At 36.0% G+C, this 27,213-nt stretch overlaps 1 protein-coding gene across 3 annotated transcripts in view; it reads right to left on the reverse strand.

Moving 5' to 3' along the window:
* Positions 1-4,010: 4,010 nt before the first annotated feature.
* The window catches only part of LOC113055022 (sodium-driven chloride bicarbonate exchanger), a 33,644-nt gene continuing 10,441 nt past the window's right edge, over positions 4,011-27,213 (reverse strand). For 2 of the 3 annotated variants that reach the window (XM_026220952.1, XM_026220953.1), the window contains exons 3-27: positions 22,875-22,956; positions 19,090-19,233; positions 18,864-19,002; positions 18,186-18,346; positions 16,968-17,156; positions 16,333-16,421; positions 15,939-16,096; positions 15,730-15,817; positions 15,480-15,626; positions 14,758-14,858; positions 14,469-14,643; positions 14,249-14,382; positions 13,233-13,478; positions 12,529-12,634; positions 11,314-11,475; positions 11,027-11,140; positions 10,775-10,936; positions 10,435-10,686; positions 10,271-10,339; positions 9,405-9,578; positions 9,196-9,318; positions 8,998-9,062; positions 6,812-6,922; positions 6,220-6,257; positions 4,011-4,207 (exon numbers count right to left, since the gene is read on the reverse strand). In XM_026220952.1, the coding sequence (XP_026076737.1) occupies positions 6,245-6,257; positions 6,812-6,922; positions 8,998-9,062; positions 9,196-9,318; positions 9,405-9,578; positions 10,271-10,339; positions 10,435-10,686; positions 10,775-10,936; positions 11,027-11,140; positions 11,314-11,475; positions 12,529-12,634; positions 13,233-13,478; positions 14,249-14,382; positions 14,469-14,643; positions 14,758-14,858; positions 15,480-15,626; positions 15,730-15,817; positions 15,939-16,096; positions 16,333-16,421; positions 16,968-17,156; positions 18,186-18,346; positions 18,864-19,002; positions 19,090-19,233; positions 22,875-22,956 (3,204 nt within the window). In that variant the 3' untranslated portion in view covers positions 4,011-4,207; positions 6,220-6,244. Of the gene's footprint in view, positions 4,208-6,219; positions 6,258-6,811; positions 6,923-8,997; positions 9,063-9,195; positions 9,319-9,404; positions 9,579-10,270; positions 10,340-10,434; positions 10,687-10,774; positions 10,937-11,026; positions 11,141-11,313; positions 11,476-12,528; positions 12,635-13,232; positions 13,479-14,248; positions 14,383-14,468; positions 14,644-14,757; positions 14,859-15,479; positions 15,627-15,729; positions 15,818-15,938; positions 16,097-16,332; positions 16,461-16,607; positions 16,857-16,967; positions 17,157-18,185; positions 18,347-18,863; positions 19,003-19,089; positions 19,234-22,874; positions 22,957-27,213 lie in introns of all 3 variants that reach the window. The other variant, XM_026220954.1, reaches the window with a different exon arrangement.

Below are 27,213 nucleotides of genomic sequence, written 5' to 3' on the forward strand. Positions count from 1 at the left end.
AACAGTACCTGCCTTCAGAGACACACACACACACACAAAAAACCTGGAACAATGGATTCAGTGGAATGGAGCCTTGTGCATACAGCCTGTACTGCAATAGTCCTGTTGTAACGAAATGCTTAAATATTAAAAAACTATTCTTATATTATATTATATTATTGGTTATATTCATAGAGTATATTGTTAATAAATGCCTAAAATAATATGTATTATTATCATTAATGCATACATCATGTACTGTAAACCAGCACCTCATGTAAAAAAAAATATGTAAATAAAATGTTTTTTAATATATTATATTATTAAATATACTCAATTTTACTTTTTACATTGTTTAATATTATGCGTTTTATATTATTTAATTTATTGATGTATTAATTTAATGCATTATTAGTAAATGCACAAAAATAATTAAAAATATATTAATTATTAATATATATTATTAATTTATATAATTAATCTGTGTGTTTATTTTTATTTTTTTACATTAATTCCGGTGCATTGGTCAAGTAATGCAGTAATAAACTCTACAACATATTTGAATCCTTAATACTTTATATTATACTACTAATACTACTAATTACAATAATGAAAATAGTAATTTAATCACATGCTACTTGTAATAATAATACAAATAATAGTATAATATAATTAATATATTTTAATGCATATTTTAAAAGATTGAATGTTGTAAATATTTTACAGATATCAAACAATATCTAAACATTATACATATAATTTGATTCAGTTATGTTACATGCACGTTTAGCTTTTATTTTCTTAACGTACCTTTTTTCTTTTTTTTTCTTTTTTTGCGGAGCTGCATCATGACTGAGCTGGACTCTTTTCCGTGTTTTGATGTGAGCTGATGGGCCGTTATCATCTTAACTTGACGACACTGTCCTTGGAAGCCAGATCCTCACCTTGGAAACGCTGGGTGATGAGACACCATCTGTACTCGTGCCGTAACGTGTAAACTCACTTCACATGCTTTACTCATTAAAAATGTTTTTAAGATAATTAAGGATAGTACTGAGTGTTGAACTTGTTTTTATAATAACATATGCAACTTATTCTTGTTATTTATTTATTAATTTATTTTCCCAAACAGACACTTTGTCCTTTCATCATTCCTACGAAACGTGTTCTGCACTGAACAGCGTCAATCAGAATAATCATATAACGAATAATTATATAAATTATACATAAGACTGTTGGCAATGCAAAAGAAGCTGAAGTAAGTGTTGGAGAAAATGTCATAAATGTCATGTAGTGGTTTTCAATCGTACCAGCCACTCTGCATATTTTGTGGTATCCCTTATTTAACACACCAGATTCAGATCATCATTAGGAGAGACAGCACCATGAACTGAACGGAGTGTGTCAGATGAGAGAGACATACAAATTGTGCAGATAGGTGGGTCCCCAGACCAGGACCACGATTGAAAACCACTGATTTAGGCCAATTAAATGTTGACCTATTAAATTTTCACCGCCAGATGGCAATGTTGTCAACTTCCTGTCAAGAGCGATGACGCCTGTGCTGCAGCGCCTCCTGCTGGAAACATTAGCATCACATTCATGCAGCAAACACGTCATCTACTGGACATACGGGGCACACGCCTGGGCCTATCGACTCAAAGTACTGCATTTGATTTTATATTTTCTTTCGAAAGTCAAAAGTAAATCTAAGGCTACGTTCACACTGACAGTTTTGTCGGCATTTAACAAAATAACAGATGTATTATAATAGACTAACGTTACCTTATCCAACTGGCGTCCCGAGAAAATAATCCACCATTATAAATGAACAGCTGGACTGTTGTCACAAGGATAATTTATAACATCTTAAATGAATAAATTAATTTTAAAAGAGAGAGAGAGAGTGAAAAAAAACTGCATTGTGTTTTATCTTTCAGCAGATAGCCATGACGTCGATTTGTATCCTTATGAAACAAAAATATATTGCAGTATATTGGAAAATATCATGTAATATATTAGGCATATATTCTTATATATATATATTTATTTTTTCCAATATATTGCAATATATTGAAAGCGGCAATCATTTTTATATTTTGCTATATATTATGTATAATCAATATATTATTCAATGTATTCAAATATATAAAATATTAGAAAATAAAAAGGGAAAATAATATATTATAATTTTAAGAAATATATTGGTAAATATATTTTCCTTTCGTAAGGGTAGGCCAAACTACAAACACCTTTTCTGTTTCGGATGTCACTTTGGTTTCACTTGTCTTGTTATTTTTTTATGTGTTTTGTCTTTGAATGAGTACCATATGCACCATAGAGCCGTCCAGTCTGTAGTCCTAAAACCTGGATAAGAATTAGGCAGCATTTGGACATTTCCAAGGCCTGTAGGTTTTTAGAAATCTTAGTTTTGGTTTTTTAAGTAAATACAGTGTTTGTTTGATTGTTTTCCCCCCACGTTCTTTCACGTGGTGTTGAATTTAAACAGTTAGGCCTACGTCAATCGTGAAATGAACAAAATGCTTAAATAAATTAATTGCATTGCTAATAAGGACTACAAACTACCTTGCTATTTTAGAGACTGATAAAATATCCCTTGTATATAAGCTAGTAAATGTACTAATATTGCAACTGTTGCGCAAACACACTTAAGCATCAGTTTATTTGCAGTCACATTTATTTAGATGAAATTTGCTCATATTTGCAATGATACATATTCATTCCAATGAATAACTTTACAAACAACAGAGACTTTTTTCAGAAAGTAATTCATATTTTACAGTGAAATCAACAGAACTTAATGCTGCCGACATGTGCATGACATAGATGTGCGTGTCGTAGTTTTGTTAACCAACCTTGAATAAGGCAAAAACACTGTAAAAACACTGACAGTAACAATAAAACATTCATGCCCCCCGACCCCACCCTCACGGTCTATACATATTTAAATCTATGCACATATTAAATAACTTTATTTAAAGATAATACACATTGACAAAATACAGAATCACATGTACATGTGTTGATGATAAATGCTCGATTTGTCTCTGGTTAGTGTATGGTGTAATGCTCCTCTTATGGAAAGGAATATTATTGCATTTCTTGAAGGATTTTTGTATTACTGGCAGTAATAGTATAATTCATTCGTTTGAGCGATGAGGTCTCTTCTCAGCTTGCAAATGACTCTTGTAGAGGAGACAGAAGCCCTGCCACTCAGAAACATTGTGAAAACCACACTATACAGTTATATTATGTGCAATGTTTTAACAAAATATATGTTTACTATTATTTGCATGGTTAAGTGCTACACGAAATGAGATAAAGCTTTGTAATAACCATAAAAAAAAAAAAAAAAACAGGGCAGATCAACAAGTGAATTTATGAATATGGATGTGTTTCATATAAAGAAGCTGGGGAGAAAATGTTGTAGGCTAGAATGAGCACAGTCCTGGCTCATATGTTTGTGTTTTTAGAGAAATCGTACCATAACATTCATAAAATGAGAAAACGGTTCATAAAAGTTCTTTTAAAAATCTTGGTCACTGCTCATGAGTAGTAAATGTTAACATCAAGCATCTTATGAAGTAATGCAGAGAACATTTTGACGCACAGACACTAAAAAAAAGCTGATACAACTACATTTGCATCTTCTCTCAGAAATGTCTTTTTACTATTATAATATTTTAACTATACCTGCAAATTAAGATTTATCATTTATGCATAATAAAAAAAGAATGCATTATTATATAGTAAATGTATTCAGGATATAAGACAAGGAATTTCAATAGGATCTACTTTCAAAAAAATATAAAACATACAAAATACACCCTACCTGGTCGAAAACAAAAGTAACCTTAATTTTTCTTTTTAAATTTCTATGTGAAACTACAATTTGACTAGAGTTGGACTAGATAAACACACAACCCAACAATCCTCCTTGTGGGCGGCAAATTCTGATATATATTCAGATGCTTGAAACAAACATGTCCCCACACACGCACATAAAAAACATGTAAATATAGCAAGGTGCCTTAGCACAGACTGGCACACACAGACCTACAGAACAGAAGCATTTCGTGGTGCTCGTAGTGTGGCACGGTACAGAGTGTTTCGAAATACGTGAACTCACAAACTCGTCTCTCTATCCAGATCTGCCTCCTTCTCTTCATCACCTCTTTTATGTCCAATGGCAACTTCAACCTTTGAGCTGCGGAATACAGAAAAACACGCATCACCCTGAAGAAAAACACACTTGAAAAGCTGAAGAGAAACTGAGCGTGTGTGTTGTTTTGTGTGAACACATTCTTCATGAAAGCAAGATTATTGATTTATTAGTGCTGTCAACTGATGATTCATAGTAATGAATAATAAAATAAATAATTCATGAAAACTATTTAATTATTAATTTAATATTTAAAAATGTAAATATGTATCATATTTAAACAATTTAAATATGAATTCAAATATAAATTCAAATAAAATGCTAAATTATAATTATATATATATATATATATATATATATATATATATATATATATATATATATATATATATGAATTATATATTCATATATAACACTTTCACAATTAGCCTGTTAATGCATTTGTTTCATTTTTTCAGTCTTTTTTTTTTAAATACATATGTAATGACTTTATTGATGACTCTCATAGTATAACATATATAAATTTCTATAATTACTCTAGATATAAATTTCACAATAAAAAAATCAAAATAATTTGTTAAATAATGTTAAACAAACCATATGGGTTTGATTTATAAATGAATTACGGTATATTCTACATACAGATTTTCCATTAGGGACTCTTTGTTATCAGTTTTATTTTCAATAACAATGTTAAAACAAAAAAATAGCATGAAGTACATTTAACTTGTTGCATGCGTTAACTTTGACAGCCCTATTTTACATGAATGTCTGACCTCAGTGAGTTAAAGGAATATTTCACCCAAAAATTAACATTTGCTCTGAAGCCATCCAAGATGAAGATGAGTTTGTTTCTACATCAGAACAGATTTGGAGAAATTTTGCATTACATTATTTGCTCACCAACGGATTCTCCTCTAAGTGAATGGGTGCCGTCAGAATGAGACTCCAAACAGCTGATAAAAACATCACAATAATCCACAAGTTACCTACAGTACATGACTCCAGTCCATCAATTAACATTGTGTGAAGTGAAAAGCTTTGAAAACCCATCATTAAGGTGTTTTAATTTTTAACGGTAAAATCTGGCCAAAATAGACAAGTCCGTAATCCATACCTATACCACCTCCGATGAAAAATCCCCACTTGTTCTCTTGCATCAAAATGCACCAACATATTCATTCAGAACTGTTTTGAACTGATTCAGATGAGATGATATTCTAGGACAGTAGAGTCAAACTCAGTTCCTGGAGGGCCGGAGCTCTGCAGAGTTTAGATTCAACAATAATTAAACACACCTGATCCATCCAACTCATCAAGTCCTTCAGGCTTATTTGAAAACTACATGGTATGTGTGTTGGAGCAGGATTGAATTGAGTCTGACACCCCTGTTCTAGAAGCAACAGTTTGAAGTTAAATAAGTCTTAACAATGGATTTGTTTCTTACAAACATGCAGCTTTCACTTCATGGACTGGAGTGGTGTGGATTACTTGAGGATTATTATGTTTTTTATCATCTGTTTGGACTCTCATTCTGACGGCACCCATTTACTACAGATGATCCACTGGTGAAAAAATGAGGTGATCCTACATTTCTCCAAACCTGTTCTGATTAAGAATCAAACTCTTCTACATTTTGGTTGGCCTGAGAATGAGTACATTTACAGCAAATTTTCATTTTTGGGTGAACTATTCGTTTAATTTGCATGCGCTAAAGCTTGACCTTTGACCTATCAGAAAATCATGCTTTTGCATGCATTAAACAAATACACACAAACATGCACACAAACCCTAAAATGCTTTGGAACAAAAAGCTTGAATCTCTTATTGTGATGCCACTTTTTTAGTAAAATGCCCTTTGTGAAGCCTGGAAATGCTTCATTGTTGTTAAACTCTAAAGAGGAAGATGCAATTTTTTTTAGAAAAGGAGAAAAGGTTTGAACATTTGGGAAACAATAAACAATAACCATAGCACCAAAAAAAAAATGGAGGCCAGACACCAAGAGCACTAGTGTATATACAGTGATCGTGCACAGACGGGATGGGTTGCAACTTACCTTTCGGAAATCAGCATCTGGGACATTAGGAGAGGGAGCTTACGAGTGACAGGGATGAAAAATTCAGTCATTTCAAAGAGAACAGCATGTTTGAGGAGTTTACTAAACAGACTGCTAATTTAATTTCATCACAATGAAGTGCAGATCCTGAACGATCCTTATTGGATTACAGATAAATTGACTTTATTCAGTTATCTAGGAATTTCATTTATCCAGTAAGAGTCTTATTTAATTTCACTGGGAATTGATTCCAAATTAGGATAGAGATATTTTAGCAATCCTATATTCATTTAGCATTTTTAAAGTAAAGGCTGTTGGGGATTTCATCAAAGGGCTCAGATATGACTAAACTCGGATCTAAGAATGAAAATGTTGTGGACTGAGTTTTGGTCCCATTTAAGGAGTAAAGCGAGCTGTGAGGTGAAGGTCTTCACTACTGAATTGAGAAACTGACATGTCCCATTAGCATAAAATACTATGTATTTTGATTATCCTAATGTAATGTTTGCAGGTGTGTGGTGAGATTAAAGTGACATGTTTGAAGATTGTCATGTGTGCGAGAAAATGTACTGAGGGAATGTTAAATCCAAACCTTTTTGAGCTTTGATCTTTGTTGGTGCTGTCAGTGCTGAGGTCTTTCCAGGTGTTTCCAAAAGTCGTCTTTGTCATCTCATCTGAAATGTTGACAGTGGAAGGATCGTCCCTTGATGAACACAAACAGATTTTATGCCATTTTTAATCTCAGACTGTTGTTGTTTTTTCATCTATTTTGAAATTAATCTTTTTTTCAAGAAGAGATGAGGCCATCTAAACATTTTAACTGAAATTAATAAGTGCAAGCCATTCGGCTCGAAATGAAACAAGTGAAATTAAATGTAAAATATTTGGGTTGGTACGAAAAAATACAAAAAACTGTATTACAAAATCTTTATATATATATATATATATATATATATATATATATATATATATATATATATATATATATTTTGTTATATTTTCAGAAATCATTATATCATCATCAAACCTTTATTATTATCAGTGTCAAAAATTTTATTGATTTTTAGTATCTCTGTGGAAGCTGTGATTTTTTTTTCTTTTTAATAATAAGTTAAAAATAACAGAGTTTATTTGCCTCAGTTTTATCAGCATTTATTTGATCTTTTGTTACATTATAACTGCTTTTATTGCAATTTCCCGAATAAAAGCATTCGTTTCTTACTGACTCAAACTTTTGAATGGCAGTGTTCGAAATAACAAACAAATAAATTAATAAAAAAATGTATTCAAACGTTTTTATTCAATTTTTCATTCAAAAAAAGTAATTATTCAATCAAATATTTTTTAAATCACATCACTTAATATAAATACTCTTACAAAATCAGATTTAAGGGTTAGATTAGATAAAAGTGTTAAAGGGATAGTTCACTTTCAAATTAAATTTTGATATGATTTAGCTTACTTCAAGGACATCCAAGATGTAGGTGTCTTTGTTTCCACAAGTAGTTCCCATTTTGATATTTTTAGGTCAAACCGTTCTTGTCTGTGACTCATATAATGGAGGTCTATTGTCACCACTTCAAATCTCTTGTACACAACCACATCGAATTGATCTGATGGCGCGCGTGCTTCCTGATGTGTGATGTGCGCGCGCACTCTGGCTTAGTCTGCGCAAGCGCGGAAAGCGCCGCAAGTGATCTCTCGTGCGTGTACATCACTCATTGTTTACTGTTTACCACATGATACGCCACCAATCTGCACTGTCTGAAATATAATGCAGTAATTGTAATTAATTAATTTGTTTATAATGCACCCTATAATCGTTGCGATTATAATAAACACAACACATTACTCACTCTATTGACAGCGTGCCATTGGGTCCCTCTGGCATTGGACGTCACCTCCAGTTTATATGTGGCAAACTAAACACAACGTGCAAAACGCTGCGTCTCAACAGCGGAGAGAACTCAGGATCTTCAGTCAGGCAGGTGTGTGTGATGCGATACTGTCAATGTCCTCGTCGTCGTCTTGTAGTGTTTCATTCGTGACAACATATGCTCTCCACTTCTGTTGGCATCTCACAACACTTGCTACTAAAATACCACCAATTTTGAAGAGATCTCTGTATCTCCGAGGCTTGAAGACGTGCTGCTGCAGCGGATCGCTCCTGAATACTTGATCTGTGTATTCTGGTTCAAATAAATGTGGTTGTGAAAAAAAATTAACGTTGTCTGTTGATATATTGAAATCGTCTTCCATTGCAATTACCTGTATGTCTAAATATGTTTAGATCTTCACAGTGAAAGGTAAAACTTCCGAAATCTCTGTGTAAACCATAGACAGTAAACAATGAGTGACGTACACACGCGAGAGATCACTTCCGGCGCTTTCCGCTCTTGCGCAGACTAAGCCGGAGCACGCGCACACGTCACATCAGGAAGCACTCGCGCCCTCAGATCAGTTGGACGTGGTTGTGTACAAGAGGAAAAAACGATATAAATACACAAACCGCTCGTTTCGTGTCTTAGGTCATCAATGTGTACTTACGATGGGGAATCGTTTAATTTGGACTCCTCTGTACATGCATTATATCCAGTCACAGACCAGAATGTTTTGACCTAAAAATATCAAAATTGAAACTACTGTGGAAACCAAGACACCTACATCTTGGATGCCCTTGAGGTAAGCTAAAACATATCAAAATTTAATGTGAAAGTGAACCATCCCTTTAACAACAGCAAGCTACCCATTTTTAACACTGATTGTTTTGCTACTTACTTGCAATGCCCCTCTAAGGGCACTTGTACAATTCCTTCATCCTCCATCAAGACACACTGGTTTTCCTGAAAGTGAGAGAAAGAACACAATGGTGATGTGTCCTTTTAAAACACTGCCAGCAGTGCTTGGTCTTCACCGGCCAATAGCATCGTCGCAGGCCAGAACCAATAGCAGTGGTTAATGGGTGGGGGGGGGTACCTCTTGCTGTGCATCTTCCATTTTTTTCTTCTTGCTCTCAGGCATGAGGTCGTCAAGCCAGCTGAGATCCCGCTTACAAAAGACAAAATCCAACAGCTTACGGATGAACACAAGGGCTAAGACCTGCAAGAAAACACACAGATATCATATGATATCTTACATATAAATGTATATACACACACACATATATATAAACACACATATCTTACCATCATAGGAAAGACTATGGCAGCTCTGGAGGTTTTGATGACCCAGAGAAGCACCAAGCAGGTGAGCTGGACGATGGTGAACAGGTGAACTTTTCTCAGCGGGACGTGTCTCAGGTAGATAAAATCAGGCTGGTGTTTTGCTGGCATCCAAAACAGCCTCAGGCGATCAAAGAACTGAACAGCAAATGCAAACAGCTAACATTGTCAGATATATAAATCAGATGGACTCTAATTTCACCTTCAAATTATCAGCTAATCCTAGAGATTCACATATTTTGCCGCTCACAGATATGTAATATTGGATCATCTTCCTGAGTAAATAAATGACAAAGTATATATTTCGATCTCATTTGTTTGACTGGGTTCTCTTTTTCAACTTTCAGGACTTGCATGAAAATCTGATGATTTTGGGGGGTTATATTTATGCAGATATATAGACAATTTTAAAGGGTTCACAAATTTTTTAAGCAGCAATGTGTGTATATATATATATATATATATATATATATATATATATATATATATATATACTAATATTGTTAAAAAAAATAAAAAATTTGAAATGCTGACTTGAATCAATTGAAGTAATAAAAAATAACCAAAACAAAAATGAACTAAGTAAATGCTTAAATGATAAATAATTATTAATAATTTAAATTATTCAACAACGAAATTACATTATAAAACTAATGCAAATTACAAGCATATCAAAAAATTGCTAACCCATAAACTAAAATAAAAAAATAAAAATACAAACCATTAATATATACTATAATAATATATAAACAATATTAAGTAACATAAGCCACTCAAACAAATGGCTGAATAAACAAATGCACAATATATGAATTCAGTAATTGCAGTACCTGTATGCCCCTGAGAGACGATGCTCCCATATAGAGGAAAACTCCATATAACACAGGCATCGGGATATTCTGAGGACAAAAACGTAAGAAGATGAAATGTCTCAAAAGTTTAATGCCAGCATCATGTTAGCAGGCTGACTCAATCTGAGCCAAAGGTCACTGACCTTCAGTATGGAGGTCATAAACACTGAGCTGCCCATCAGGACGAATATCATGAGGCCGGTGAAGCGCTGCTCTCTGATGCCCAAGAACTTGGGCTGTTCTCCAGGCGCAGAGCATTCGGACTCCAGCTTCAGGCTGTTCACGTGGCTGATTGACAGCACCGTCGCGGCTACGAACCATGGCAGGCCCATCAAAGAGCACACGCCCAGCATCACACCCACCACAAACAGGTCCAGATGATACCCACAGCCTTTCTGTGGAGGCACACATTCATAACAAAAGACATCAGGTTGAATATCTGTTGACCAAAAGGAGCATATTGTGAAGGACTTAGCAGCGGACCTTAAGCTTGTGTTCCTTCCTGTTAATAATAACAGCAGTGATTTGTTGATCCATGAAGATGAGGATGGTGCATAGCAGAGCTGGGATGAAGCTCACGATAATGGTCCACCATGGGTTTGGACCTAATGGGCTGATGAACCAGCCACGGTCATCTCTGGTTGGCTGTGAGAGATCATCTGATTAATGACATATTCATACGCACAGGATAGATTTGTGCAGAAATGTACTGTAAAACTTCTCTTAACGACTCACTTTGAACTCATTGGGAACCTGTAGTTTGGGGGAAGGGACCCCCAGAGCATAGTCGATCAGAACCATGGTCATGATGGTGATGAAAACTGCAAAATCACTGATAACTGCCCTCACCTGTTTAGAAAAGCACTGAATTAGAATAAGCATGAACATAAATCTGTGAGTCTTCAAAATGCTAAAGGCTTAGCAGTGCCTCTTTACTCTGTTAGGTATAATGGGTCTAGATAAATTATAATTCTTAGATTATATTGTACTATTCTATACTGAAACACACGGAAGCTTCTTGCCTTGGTGGGGAAGTAACGGCTAGTTTTGAACTCCTTGAGGAAGGAGGACATGACAACCGTGGAGAAGAAGAGAATGACAGACCAGAAGAGGACGTCAGGGATGTACGGACCGTGGTGGCCACAGGCTCGGCCCACAAACTCTCCCCTGTTCTCCACACAGCCCTGAGATGAAACAGCAGACACCATAATCACATCTGCTCCAAAGAACACATATAAACACAAACTCTAGAAAAAAGGAAGATAAAATCATATAGTCATGTGTAACTGGAAATATCACAAGGATTTGTTTATGGTGGATTAGATTGTGTTGTGTTGTATATTTGTGTGTGTGCAGGAGTTTAAATATAAAGGGGAACTGAGGTCAACCAATTGAGGATTTGCTTTTATAAAGTACGAGTCACTGAAATGTATTACCCCATATGCCCTTATGAAACAAAAATATATTGCAGTATATTGGAAAATATCATGTAATATATTAGACATATATTCTTATATATATTTATTTTTTCCAATATATTGCAATATATTGAAAGCGGCAATCATTTGTATATTTTGCAATATATTATATACTATATGTGTCATCAATATATTATTAAATGTATTCAAATATATAAAATATTAGAAATAAAAAGGGAAAATAATATATTACAATATATCACAATATATTTTAGGAAATATATTGGTAAATATATTTTCCTTTCGTAAGGGTGGTGGCATACTGTTTTAAAATAAAGTACTATGAGGGTTTATAATCTTCTGTATGTACGGGTGACCTATTATTTGTAAAAATGTGCAGTATTCAAATGAGCTGAGGTTTTATGAACACATAATGGCACAATGCAATGCACTCAATGATTAATGCATTTAACGCACCCAGACCTGTATAGTACGTCATTGCATGCAATTGCTAACAAAAATTATGCAGGATGATGACTGACTATGATGGAGCCTATGGGAATGCAGTTATATACCCATATATAACCATCTATATATATATTGATAGTTAGATATAGATATATATATCCAGTAGACATATCTCTTCCATCTACACTTGTCCCTTTAACACTTGCACACTCTGTTCAGTTTTTATTCTAGCTACTTGTTTGTTTTTACCTTCTAGCACTTGTACTCTTTGTTCCATATAAACTACTTGTTTTCTTTTTATTATAAACATTATCAACTCGTAAATACGAATGCACCAATAGTCACACTTACCTTTACATCTAGGCCTAACCAGTCAATTTCAGAAGCAGTGATGTTTTTGTCCTGCCAGTAACTCAGTGTGGCATTGCTAGGTTCTTCGGGCATTGTGCACACACACCTGCAAAACACAAATAAATATATCACATGATTTCACATTGATAACTTTATCAACACGTACTGAATTAGAGCTGTGACTTTAAAGCTGCGGTAGGGAACTTTTGACGCTCTAGCGATTAATAAACAGAACTGCTTGCGTTTTGCGGAAGAACATCGTAGCCGGAGCTACTTCTCTCTGTTTATGTCTATGAAGTATCACAAAGGTACTGGGTTACTCCGCCGCGGTACCCCCAAAGCAATCTAAAATAGTCCGAATATAAACACTTATTATAGGTGCACACTAGTGATTGAGGACAAGCTAAAAACACGGTTTGGATAATGGATTCATGGTGTACTCGCTTATATTATATACATTTTTCTATACTTTGAACACAAACAAAGTTACGGACCGCAGCTCTGATTGGTTGTTTTTTACCGGGAGCGATGGAGTTTCTGCAAATGGCAATAGGACCACTGGGAGGAGCCAGAGGAGCTTGATTTTTACACAGATTATCTGTCTCATATTCTACTGTCAGGACATAATGACAGGTTTAATAAATATGTACAAAATATTTTTTTACAAAAGTTCCCTACAGCACCTTTAAGGAAGATGTACTCACGAGTACTGAGTGAGCTGGTTGAGGTCGTTGTGCATGTTGAAAGGGTACGTCTCTCCCAGATGAATGAGTTTCTCCAGAGCCTCGTAGATAAAGATGATGCAGATGAGGGAAGCGAAGGCTTCCTCCGTGAATCGTGTGATGTAACACACCAGCGAGCTGGCGTCTGTGGCAACCAGCAGAAGACAGAAAAAGGCTGTCCACAGACCGATGCACACACGCAAGGAGAGGTAGGACAAACCATATTCTCTGAGGAGAAAACACAGATAAAAGAGATGAGTCTCTGTCTGTTTTATGGTAATATGATAAAAGACACTTTGAGGGTGAGTTAACTAAATTGTGTTGCCTTTCTTGCTAATATAAGCTAATATAAGAATTAAATTTTTTTTAAAAAATGTATCCACTAATCACCTGCAATCTGTGAATAGGTATTTCTGTTTATAATTAATTAATGAATTTGGAACTTGATATGTTAATCTAAATTTTAATCTGTGGCCGAATACTTTGAATAAACTCATGTGAGCTTTTTTTTTTTAAATTCCAGTCACTAATATTGTTTTTATTTCTAAATTTGAGACATTGTAATAGTTTTAATTTATATTTTAATTAAATATTGATATTTAGAATTTTATTTTTTGTCATTTTCATTCCTTGTAGTTTTTTTTTTCCCTTAAATATGTATATATAGTTTTTATAAATTTTTATTTAGTTTTAGTTATTTTAGTACATCAAGTTTAACTAAATGCAAATAAGAAATGTTGCTTTGGCAGCTAAATGAAATGAAATAAGTTTACATTTTTCTATTGATATTTAATTCATGTAACTGAAGTGTTTTTATGGATTTATAAAAAAAATTGAGTGGGTTTGCATCATTACCTGATTTGCATATTTCCTTTTTATGAAATACAGTGCTACAACAATGCAGATTGCATGTGAAAATAAACAACGCTATCAGTGCAGAATTCCCTTGAGTTGATTGAAATACTTCAAAATGCTTAGTGCAAATCAAGGTGCCTCACTTGCAGAATTTGAAGAGGATTTTCTCAAAGACCAGGACAGGTCCTGTGCTGCCCAGGATAGTGAGGGGCTGCCCAGCAAACAAAGAATACGCTATACCCGTCATAGAGGCTCCAAACAGAGACTCTATTGCACTCTGAAATGGGAAAAACATAACATCAGTCACATCATAATCAACCCCTCTGCTTAATATACGTTTTGCATATATAAATATGTTCTTACTATGCGTCCTTCCGTGGCTTCTCCTAGTAGACCTCCGAAGGTGATTACAGGAGACATGCATGCGCAGTACAGGAAAAGGAAGGAGGCGAGACACTGCAGACTGATGGCATCTGTGTAATCTGACAGGTAGTGAGGAGCCTTACGCTTGATGTCCATAAAAAAACCACCAAAAAACCTGAAGATCCAAACAAAATACACTTCTGAGATCCAAGTCCATCTCTGCCATGGGGATTTACCGAATTCACAAATGCTAAAATATATGGACAGTACATATTTGCAGATTACTCACTTCCCTGTGCGCTGTAGTTCTGGTCCTCCGTGGCCTCCGTGCTCTTCAGCCTCCCCCAGATCAGCCCCTCCATTGGCCAGAGGAGGAACCTTCCTTTTCTCCTGCAAGATGGTAACACAAAACCAACATTAATACTGATCTCAGTTTTTAGATTACTTTATACATAATTATATGTATATATAATAATGTTTCTAATTTAGTGTGGCATTAACAAAATTGAATTACTGATTTATTTAAACAGAATAATGAAGACAACATGTTAAGTAAAAACGAACGAATGAATGTATATATTAATATGTAATGTAGTTCATATATTTAGCAAAATGTTCCTCTCTAATGTTCATTTTTCTAGCTGACTCTCAAGCTGACATTGAATGGTTTTCTTGAGGTAAATGTAACATTGTTTACAAGCTGTTCTATTGGCTTCTTTCTGTTTTCTGAAAGAACTGCTTGAGTGATTACACGACATAATATATTTTAGTAAGTTGTACTATTTCTTTCAACATACCTTCTAATGTTCATTCATGTTTACATTGTGCTATATAATTTAGCAATAAAGAGGAAAAGATGATCATTTAGTCAATAAATTCAACCCTCAAAAACTGTTTTGTCCAAAACTGAAAAATAATTTTTGGATGAATATTTTCAGTCTTAAATTTCTGTGCATCACTGAAGTCCAAATCCGTGATAAATGAGTGCATAGAGTTTGAGAACTGGCTCACCTGTGAGGGCACGCTTTTGGGCGGCTCTATTCTGATGGTGGGATCCCACTCGCCTGGAGGCAGCACAGTCACCTGGTCCAAAAACTCATCAATTCCTGCCACAAGGTCAGAACGATCCTTTGCTTTATAAGCCACATCATGGAACACCTGGAGAAGAGACATTCAGGTGAAATTAGCACACATAAGAGCCTCCTACATATAGTATATCATAAAGTATAGAAATAAACACAGTGTTGTCCATAGTACTGACCTCGTCTGTCATTAGCGTGGCAATAGAGCGGCCAATCTCGTGGTACTGAGGCCCTTTCCCCAAGGGCCCAAGCAGAATGAAGAGAAACCTGCACAATGACAAAGGACTTAGTAGTGAACTCTGAGGCACACCGCTCCACAGAATGAATTTGAACGACTGAGACATTAATATGTTTAATGAGTTTTGTGCACAGATATATCTGCTCTTACCTGGTGGTAATGGGGACCTCTGCTAGTCCATTGAGCAGCACAGCGGGGGACAAACGGATGAAGGCCACCACAGGTTTCTCTAGAAACTCCAGCTCACCCACCAAGATGTTGGATGCCTCAGCTCCTGGTGGGATCTTCTTCATGAAGTGGAGGTCTATCTGCAGGCACAAAAGAATGGCAGAATGGCCTAATGGTTGGAGAGTTCGACTTGTAACCTGAAGGTCGCAGGTTTGAGTCTCAGTGCTGGCAAGAGATGTAGGTGTGGGGGTCAAGTCATAATATAATGACTTGATGCTCAAGAAGCTTACTGCCCCCAAACATTTGAAGAGTAGTGTATGATTGTATATTTAAGCTCCAGAGTAAGATTTACTACTGTCTGTAATGTCATTCTTACTTTGCTGAAGTCAACAGCACTGTTCTCACGACTGCCATCCCCACGTCCTTCTGTTGTGGTGGGCTGAGCCTGAGGGGACACCGTCTGACCTGGAAGCAGTGCAGCAATCATACCAAACAGAGGAATAAATAACAGACCATCATATAACAGATTCAATCGTTTTGAAGAAAGACAGTGATGTTACAGTCATGGAGATGAAAACCTTTTTTGCTCTTAAAATAGCAATAATGTTACTGCCCCACATAAGTACAGGCGAATCTATGATCATTTTGCCTGATGGTAGCCGTAATGCAAGCTTAGTTGCTTGCTGAAGGGGATGTGGTTAGTTTTGGGTCGGACGAGGGTGGTATCTGGGGCAGGAGGGGCAGAAGGACATGGGTGCGGTTTATGAGGAGCTGACAGACACTTGGGACAGCAGAGGGAGCAGGCTGGACATAGGAGCACCTGTCTGTTTCTCACATTGCTACTGAACCTAGGCCAGAGAGAGAAGAGGGGACTAGGGAGCAAATGGGTCTTGATGGTAACTAGGATGCACAGACAGACAGACACAAACACACAATCAAAAAAAATAATTAAAAAAAAAGATGCATGGCAAATGTAAAAGAATACATTTGCTGGAGTATGTGGAGCAGTACCATTCTTATCCATTGAGTTAGGTTCAGACTGCTTCCTGCCGATATCTGCGAAAGAGCGTACGATTGGGATCCGGTTAGCCAGTTTCTTCTGGTTCTGATGGTGATGCTGTTTAAGGAGAGCATTTCGAACCTTCTTCCTCACCTCCTCTCCTAAAGAACCTGACATCTCGTGCTGGTCCAAAACCATATCTTTAAAATAAAAAATAAAAAAAGCATTAAACAAAGCAAATTATATGTGATATACACTACCAAAAACTTTTCAGCAAGAACATATTATATTGATCAAACGTGACAATAAAAACATTTGCACAATGTTACAGAAGATTTCTAGCTCAAACAAATGCTGTTCTTACGAGCATTCTATTCAACATATAATGCTGAAAAAATATATCAAGATTTTCAAAAAAATATGAAAAAATCATTTGGTGATCAATGTTTCTTGATCACCAAATCATCAATTTATTCAAAATAGAAATCTTTTGTAGCAATACAAGTCTTCACTAACATGTTTTATTAATTTAACATATCCTTGCTGAATAAAAGTATTAATTACTTTTTTTTAAGTACTGACCCCAAACTTTTGAACAGTATATTGTAACAAACGATTTGTATTTTGAATAAATGCTGTTCTTTTTATTTATCAAAGAGTCCTGAAAAAGTATCATAGATTCCAAAGAAATATTAAGCAGCACAGCAGTTTCCAACAATGATAATAAATCAGCATTTTAGAAATGTTTTCTGAAGGATTGTAATAATATTTTACTGTATTACTAGTTTACTGTATTTTTGATCAAATAAATGCAGCCTTGATAAGCATAAGACAATCATTTTGAAAACATCAAAAATCTTACTGGTGTGTCATTGATTGCTACTTTAACTTAAAGAAAAAGGGGTTGAAAGAGTCATCACAAACTCCTCTTCTGTTATGTTAAGAGTTGTTGGAATGCATTAGCATATTAGTTTAAAAAAAACATTCACAGACTGTGGAAATCAACTTAAAAAGCATATCAACAGCACATATATGTACTATCATTTGGGATCTAATCTTACATGCTTATTTAGGATGACAGAAGGAAAACTGAGACAGATGCTGAATGGGCCTGCTGTATATTGCTAACTGAAAGGAGAAAATAGCTAATCGTAGTAACTGAAATGCTGATTGCTTTGGATCCTTAAGAAAGGCAGATTTAGACCTGACAATGTCTTCAGACTCTGTACCTGCGATCTCCTCCAGTGAGTTGGCCCTCATGTCCAGCATGACAATTCCGTTGAGGATACAGCTCCGCAGCTCAAACAGACTGTGAAGGGAAAGAGTTGCCACATATGGCTTACTCCACCTTTCCCCTCCGTCTTCTACATCCTCCTCAAACTTCAGCCATCTACAGAACAATAAGGGACAGGAGAGAGAAGATAAGCCGGTGCCACAATCTTGTACTGCATTAGTTGTAATGGATATACACATATCTGCTATTCCAAACCACAGATGTTGCCCTTACGTAGGCGTGCTCTCAATATATTGATTTGAAACCATTTTTATTTTGCAGCAATATCACTCTACTCTTTGTGTCTGACAGGTCATCAAACCCTCTTTGTAGAGGCTTTTGTTGGACTTCTGAAATGAGGAAAGTCTTTTTGGGTTGAGTTTTTGTTCAATTTAATATAATTTCAGGTTACACTCTAATACTGTACTATCATTTTGATAACAATATAATTTAGAAAATTGTATAATAAAAAATAAAATAAAAATAAAATAAATACATTTAATAATCTGTAACATTATATATATATATATGTATATATATATAAAAATATATATATATATATATATATATATATATATATATATATATATATATATATATATATATATATTATCCTCTGTGTGTGTATTTGTACCTGGCCGTCTCTTTCCATTCTGCATCTTCTCCTTCTTTCAGGCAGATTTCGTCCAGCTCGGTGAAGAGTGCATGAGGAATGTGTTCCTCGTCATCCTCCATTCCCAGCAGGAACTGTACACGCTGAGACGGTGTGTCTGCTACAGAGAAACAGAGACATTTTATTTTTTATCTCTGTACTTTTTCACTCCAAGTTTTCATTTATCCAGGTAGCGTGACAGACTTACTGAATGAAGGAGATTCTCTGCCATCCTCGGTTCCAGAGTCTCTCTCCCGTGACTTCTTACTGTGGCGGTGTCCATGGTGACGATGCCGTCTGTGTGACCTCCGACCCAGAGGTACATGCACCCCAATGTAGAGAGTACGGTGTCCTGCCAGGGAAATATAGAGGCTAGTTATCACAAAACATTCTAAACAAAAATAGCAACAGAGATCTTCAGTGATGACATATTTTTGTAGGGCAATCTAGAGGTTCGCATCACCCTGGTTTATGGAAGACCAATAATGACCAATGTCTTTGAAACAAAAAAGTATCTTGAATTGCACTACCTTTCTTGTTTTCAACATGCTTTCAAAGACATTTGTCATTATTTTTCTTCCATAATGATTCCTTCGACAAAAAGTCAATATTGGCTACTGCAGAAAATGAGCTCAGTGATGAAAAGAAGTTTATAATCCTTACACATGTTGTTCATCAAGATAATCTTCACAAATGAGCACAACTTACTGTATAAAAGTTATTTTTTTTAACAAGTTGAAAATTTGAGTTAGAATAGTTTGCAATTATAAACACAACAGATCTGTAAAATTGACCAGTCAGAAATTATGAAATTAATAATGATTTTTTTATTTAATAAAAAGTTTTTCTAACAGTGAGAAAAACTTCTACAGTATTCTACATATATGTAGGTTTGTGTTTGTGTGTGAGTGTGTATATATATGAAGAGTTTGGTTCCAAAATGCGATATACGAAAAAAAAAATGAGTTTGCGCCAGTATCAATATTGTGTTACTTGAAAAGTGTATATATATATATATATATATATATATATATATATATATATATATATATATATATATATATATATACATTTATACAAAATGCGATATTCGCAGAGTTACTGTATTAGGTATCTCCGTTCTTTCCAAACCACGACAAACACCAGTTTCCTTTTTTGCAGAATGCAATATATCCCAACAACCAATCACAGCGCACCATTCCATGCACTCCAGGGAGTAATTGTGGCACTTTGAATAAAACCGGCATCCTAGTTTTCCTCATCTACTTTGTACTTTGTGATCAACAGACAAGGGCTGCATGATAAAGCGCATGTGACTGTCATCCGCATCTCATCAGTAAAGCCAGTTCTGTGATTAATAGCCGTAGATCAGTGACAAGCTATGCTATATCGCATCCATTAGATGAATCGCATTCATTGATATTGCGTAGCTTGTCAGTGTTAGTGCTTTTACTAAAGGCATTTATGTTTTTGTTAAGCACATAGTAGTCAACTAATTGAATGTAACATGGCAAAGATGAATGCACTTTTGGAAGCTGAACGTAAAGGAAATGTCATTATGGAATTTCTGTGGTCTAATGTGATATTGTTTTATATGTGTGTGTGTGTGTGTGTGTGCTCTTGTTTTTGTGACATATCAGGACACAACTCTGTATAATGACATGGGTATGACACAGGTATTACAAGGAGAGGGTAACTAATGATGACATAACCCATGTCCCCATTTTTCAAAACGCTTATAAACCATACAGAATGAGTTTTTTTGAGAAAGTAAAAATTCACAAAGTTCCTGTGAGGGTTAGGGTTAGTTTTAGGGTTGGTGAAGGGCGATAGAATATACAGTTTTTACAGTATAAAAACCATTACGCCTATGGGATGTCCCCACTTTCCACAAAAACAAACATTAAAACTTTTTTTTTTTTTTTGGTGAACTGTTCCTTTAATGACAAACACTTCCTTTATTCCTCTATCTTAAACTTTAAGACTTAAGAGTGTCTGGTGGATGTTCTGTTGAGCAAGATCCAATCTCTGCAGTCAAATAATCAGATTCGGCAGTTATGCACAGTACGTTGTGTTTCTGTTCTCTCTCTCTCTCCCTCCAGCTCTCTGAGACTCTCTGAACTGTGATGCCTGACAGCCTGACAGTGTGTGTCTGTGGAGAGAGAACACATATGTGTGCTTGTGTGATGCCAGCTCTGGGCACTGACACAGAGAAGCGGGAGCCATAAAACAGTTCTTACCTCACGACTTAAATGTGTGAGGCAGACAGATGGTGATGAAAGCAGACAATGCAATCTCCATATAGAAATAAGGTCCATTCTGACTGTGTCTTCTGAATCACCTCATTAGTTTTTAATACCACCACTGTCTCTCTCTTTAGAGATACACACTCTAATGAGCTTTAGTTTCACTGGCTCACTCAGTCATGCAATTTAGCATCTAAATAAGTGATAAAGACCTCCAGGGCCGAGACAAATACACACGTGTGCTTTTATCTCATTACCTTCACAGATATCTTCCCCCAGCAGCCTTGAGGTAAGGGTTTGTGTGGAAAAGTGGTAGTTCATGCAAAGCTGAATGACTTTCTCTTACATCAGTGGAATGTCCTCTTAACGCTAAATTCAGAGCAGTTACAAGGACTTAGATATAATAATTAGAAATGGCCAAATTGTACTCTCAATATTTGACAGTATTTGAAAAAAAGTTTTAAAGATGTATTTTCAGGCAGGCCTGCCTTAGTGGACTAACAGTGCTTGTCAAAATGATTAAGATGGCAAATCAAATCAAAGAAGGCGAGCTTTACTGTTTAAAGCGTAATTTAATATTTGACAAATGTTTTCATATAGAATTGTTAAACTACCAACAGGAATATCCAGTGATGCAAAACTTTCACCTTTTGCAGTTTTGAATTGAAAATATAGGCTGGCATTTTTATGATTCATGTAATTTATAACCGAATGTAATTTTTCTATTTTGCAATCCTTTCTATTTTGCCTTATTAGGCAATTGAATAAGACTGGAAGGATGCATATGCATTAAATGCATTTGCACTTATACGCATATGCATATGCAGTAACTGATTTTATATCTCTCAATTGCATGTTGATGTATTTTATTTTGACTTTATTTCATATTTGAAACTTTATCTCACAATAATCTTCTCTGAGGCAAATCCAAACTGATTCCGAACTGAAACAATGTTAATCCATGGTTACCAGTCTCATTTGTGAAAATGGTTCATCATTTTTGGTCACACAGAAGGTTAAAGCAAGTCTAGATGAGGATGTAACAGAGAGGCTCCAAGTGTGTGTGTGAAGGAGCTGGAATGAAATCTTTCTCTAAATGGAATTTTTCCTCAGGACTCAGAACAGTTAATGTCAAACAGTGGGTTCATTTCCTCTCTACTTCTCTGTTGTCTGAAAATGAGGGCACTATTCTACAAAACGTTTGAACTTGAAGCTTCTGGAGCTAATAATGTTTAGAATCAACTTTATGCAGCTTTAATAACTAATACTGGGGATAGTGACTAAAACTATAACCACAAGAAAAAGAGAAAGCAATTCTTTGCTATAGACTAGATAACGTTAGCTTTCAAAATCTACCAAAAAATAACACAAATTGTAAAAAAAAAAAAAAAAGAAAAAAGAAATGAAATTGTACTCTTAATTTAATGAACAGACCTTCTTCTAAGTCAAATTCCTCAATCAGCGTACTTTATATAATAGTCATATGCAATAATTATTCAGCAGTCTTGAAAGTTCTGAGAAATTCACTTATTAATTCTAAGAATTTGTTGCAATTTTAGCTAAGGTTTAGAAAGTATCTACTGCTTTAAGACTTCAGTTATATGCAACACACACAAATAAAAAAAATGGGATATATTGTGATGATATGATACATTTAAATGAATGTTTTTAAGCATCATTTTATTTTATCTTTAAATATACATTTTGACTCCAAGGTCAGAGTGTGCGTTTAAAAAGCTTCAATTACCTTCCAGCTCCTCTTTCTCGAAATTCGTTTTGAGCATGGACCGAGTCCCACCTCTGTCCAGCACGGCTTCCTCATCGCTTCTCTGCAAAACACAACACTGTTATTAAGCAGACAGTAACACATACATAACTAACAGATACAGTAACTCATCCAACAATCCATTCTATGAAATACGGCAAAGAACTTTACACAAATAAACACACAGACAGTACTGTTCAAAAGTCTGGCGTCTGTAATAATATTATTAACATATTTGTAAATGTCATTTATTCCTGAGACGGCAAAGCTGTATATTCAGCATCATTCCTCCAGTCTTCAGTGTCACATGATCCTTCAGAAATCATTCGGATATACTGATTTTCAGGAAACGCTGAAAACACTTGGGCTGCTTAATAAATTAGTGGAAACCCTGATCAACTTTTGATCAATTTAATGCATCCTTGCAAATAAAATTCATTTTATTTAAAATGTACATATTTTGGTAAGATTACCAAGAGACCATAACAGACAGACCCTTTAATTCCCTCTCACACCATCATTGGAAGACATCCCAAAATTAGCAGCCCTCTGCCTAACCTTAGCAGACAGTTTCCATGACAACTAACGTGGCCTGCCACTAGTTGTCCTCAGAACATAATGACATTGTTTTCGTCCCTCGTAAAGCCAAAGTCTCACTATCCTGTGGCTCCGAATCCAGACCAGCCATAGTCATGGATGGATGGAGTATTCATTCATATGATTTAGCAACAACCACTTGCACATAATCGCCTGCACATCTTTAGAGTAACGTCTGGCTACAGCCTGCAGCAGAACCAAAGCAATTCATTTTAAATGCATAGATAGTGGACAGATGATATTAAGGGACCTATTAAGAGAAGGACGAGATAGAGCACAGCGCAAAACACGGCTCTCTATGATAATTTAGGCCAAATGATATGTGGATCACATGGGAAGAGATTATAATTATGTGCATCCTGATCCTACACATACATATGCTAGCTTCTCCCATGATCCCCTGGGCTCTCATGGATGCTCATATGTACAGTGGGTATAGAAAAGTAACTCTAGGAATTTATGACAAAGAGTGGTCACTGTGTGCATGTGACAACAATATCACAAATTCTCCACAAATGTGGCTTTGTTTGGGAGGGTTGCAAGAAAAAAGCCACCCCTCAAGAAAGGCCACATGCAGTCAGACTGAGCTTTGCCAAAATGCACCTCGAAGATTCTGATGCAGATGAGACTAAAATTTTATTATTTGGCCTCCACACCAAACAATGTCTGGCGGAAATCCAATACAGCTGGCGTCCACGTAACAGATTCCTCCAGTAAAGAATGGAGGTGGTAATATCCTGTTATTGTGGTGTTTATCTGCAGCAGGGGCTGGAGCTTTTGTTAGGATAGAAGGGAAAATGTATGGGGCAAAATACAGTCAATTTTTTTAGGAAAATCTGCTGCCCTTTGCCAGAAAGTTGTCAATGGGAAGGTTTACCTTCCAATATGACCATTACCCAAAACACACAGCAAAACTGACCACACAGTGGTTGAAGGAGAAAAAGGTGAATGTCCTTGCATGAGCTCGTCAGAGCCCAGACTTAAACCTCACTGAAAATCTGTGGGATGACTTGAAGACTGCAGTCCACAAACATTCATTATCAAACCGAACTGAACTTGAGCAGTTCTGCAAAGAAGAGTGGGCAAATAATGCAAAGTCTAGATGTGCAAAGTTAGTAGAGACAGAGACAAATCCCAACAGACTGAAGGCTGTAATTAACATAAAAGATGGTTCAACAAAATACTGAAAGAAGGGAGTGATCCTTCTTCCAACTTAGTGTTTCTGTTTTTCTTTATGACATGTTAGAGTTTTATCTTTCACTTGAATGTTATAAGATTCACTGTGTAAATGCTGGATAAAACAAAAACTGTCCATCTTCATTTCAGGCTGCAAAGCCACTAATTATTTTAAAGGGGGGTGAATCTTTTCTGTATCCACTGCACATATGAGCATCCAAAAGAGCCCAGGGGGTCATGGGAGAAGCTAGCATTTGCTGCAGGTTTGGTTTGCTCGATCATAACAGTTCATATTTGAGGAAACAAGGAATCATGCTGTTCCATGTGAAAGGAACACCCAAAAATGAAAATTTGCTGTTAATTTACTCACCCTCAGTACTGGCCCTTGGCAGTTCATAAGTTGAAAGTCAGAGGCTGCCAGTGTTTGAGAATAAAAAAGCATGTCAAGCTTATCACATCAAACTGAACATTATTCACAATATTATTACCTATAATCCAGAGCTTCAGGCAAATGCTCCGGAGTGATGACTGGTTCACGAACAAATCATTCCTTTGAACTGGTCCTTTTTGGTGAACTAGATGAATCAGTTTACCAAACTGGACTGAACCGTCTTAAACAGTTTGCAGCTCGAGCAGCACAGATCTACAAGTTACTCAAACTAGTAACTATTCAGCACTCCAGTTACTCCAACAGTCACTGAACTGAGTGAACAATTGCGACTCAGACCAAAGACCCGGTGATATGCACATACGAAATGAAAGTCTTTATGGTTTCTCATTGTTTGTATAAAAATGTGAGCTGATGAAGAAAAGTTTATTCACTTTATTTCACATCATTATTGGGTGCTTTGATAATATAATTGTGTATATTATTACATCAATGGGTGATTACGTAAATGGCCTAGTAATTTGGACCAGTTCATAGAAACAAACTCTTTTCAAAAGAACCAGCTTGTGGGAAAAAAATAGTATTTTCTTGTTTGCCTGCGGCTCTGGATTACAGGTAATAATGCTGTAAATAAAGTTCAGTTTCTTGCACAGACCAATCGATTTGCTTCATAAGACTGCAATATATCGTCAGGGGTCACTGGTACTAATTTTGTTTTCCTTTACATTTTTTTACCAATTCTCAAAGACACGCAGCAGCTGACTGGCATTTTATGAATCACCAAGGACCATGGTTTCAGCTAAGAATTATGTAAATTGACATCAAATTTTCATCTTTAGGTGAACTATTCCTTTAACTGCTAAACAGATTTCTACATGGATGAAACACATCACTCTTCATTTCTCTAGGTTGGTACTGATTAACTCTAGATTAGCTAGATTAACTAACTAGATTTTTACATTCTCAGAAAAAAAAATGCTATCGGCGCTTGGGATGCACAACTTGCCGGTAAAATGCTAATGTGTTGTTAGTGGTTGTCAGAGCATTACTATGCAGTTGCTAAAGTGGTGTGAGGATTTTAGAACATTTCTATATCACTTTGTTATATTTGCAGTGCGAATTTGGAGGGTCAAACATGGCATCTCTATAGGAACTGTGCGATATGGAACACTGCGAATGGGATTCGTTCCCCAGATGATTTTCACACCAGATTCAATGGTGTGCACTTGAACGCCAATTTGCAGCATTGATCAATATTGACAGGACCACTTCACCCGCAAATCATAACTGAAATTGTTCTGATGTGACTGCCTCAAGAACAAGATTTTAATTGGTTAGGTGTGTTAAGTGATTTTTAGTGAATTGCTATGCAGTTTCTATGCAGACTCAGGCCTGCACCAAATGCTGTAGTGTTAAAGCGCAGCATTAGTAACAGTGATGCTTGTCCAATAAAAGAAACAATCTCAGAGCATCACTGCCAAGGTGAGTCATTTTCTTGAGCTGTGATGCATGTGTGTGTGGTCACACTCACACCTGCAAAAAACCATAAATGGGGATCCAGGGTGATCTATGTAGATTACCATGGCAACACAGCCCACAAGGCTCATGGGAAGCTCCATTCAGTCTGCCTGTGATGTCATCAAAATGAGCCCTAACTCTCCATCTTGTTCTTGGAGGAGAGATGAAGGACACACGTGCACACAGATATTCTGATAACTCATCAGCACGTCTGACACACACGTCATTAGTATGACACACAATGACATGGAGGGGAAAAAAACATAGAAGCTGTTTGATGGGGATAACACTTTTGCAAACATATGGAAACACACACACACACAAACACATATGTTTGCGCCCCCCTTGTGTGTTCAGAGCTCACTAGTGAAAGCTAACAGTGTGCCCCGCAGGACTGATCCTCTTTTTCTTAATAAGCAGCTTCCTGTCTGCAGCTGAGGTGTGACATTACATCTGAGCTCCCCCTTATTCATCATCCCTAATCTTTCACACTGTGTTTCTGCTTTATCCATTTCCTCTTTGTGTATTCCATTCGATGTCCTTCTGTTCTCTCAGCCCAAGCAGCGTGCCGCGCACACAAGCACATGACCGCGGCTGCTCGTGTTGAATAATGATGAAGCAGATTCTCACATGTGGACACAG

The sequence above is a fragment of the Carassius auratus genome, chromosome 36 (genome assembly GCF_003368295.1).
Source record: "Carassius auratus strain Wakin chromosome 36, ASM336829v1, whole genome shotgun sequence".
NCBI lineage: Eukaryota > Metazoa > Chordata > Actinopteri > Cypriniformes > Cyprinidae > Carassius > Carassius auratus.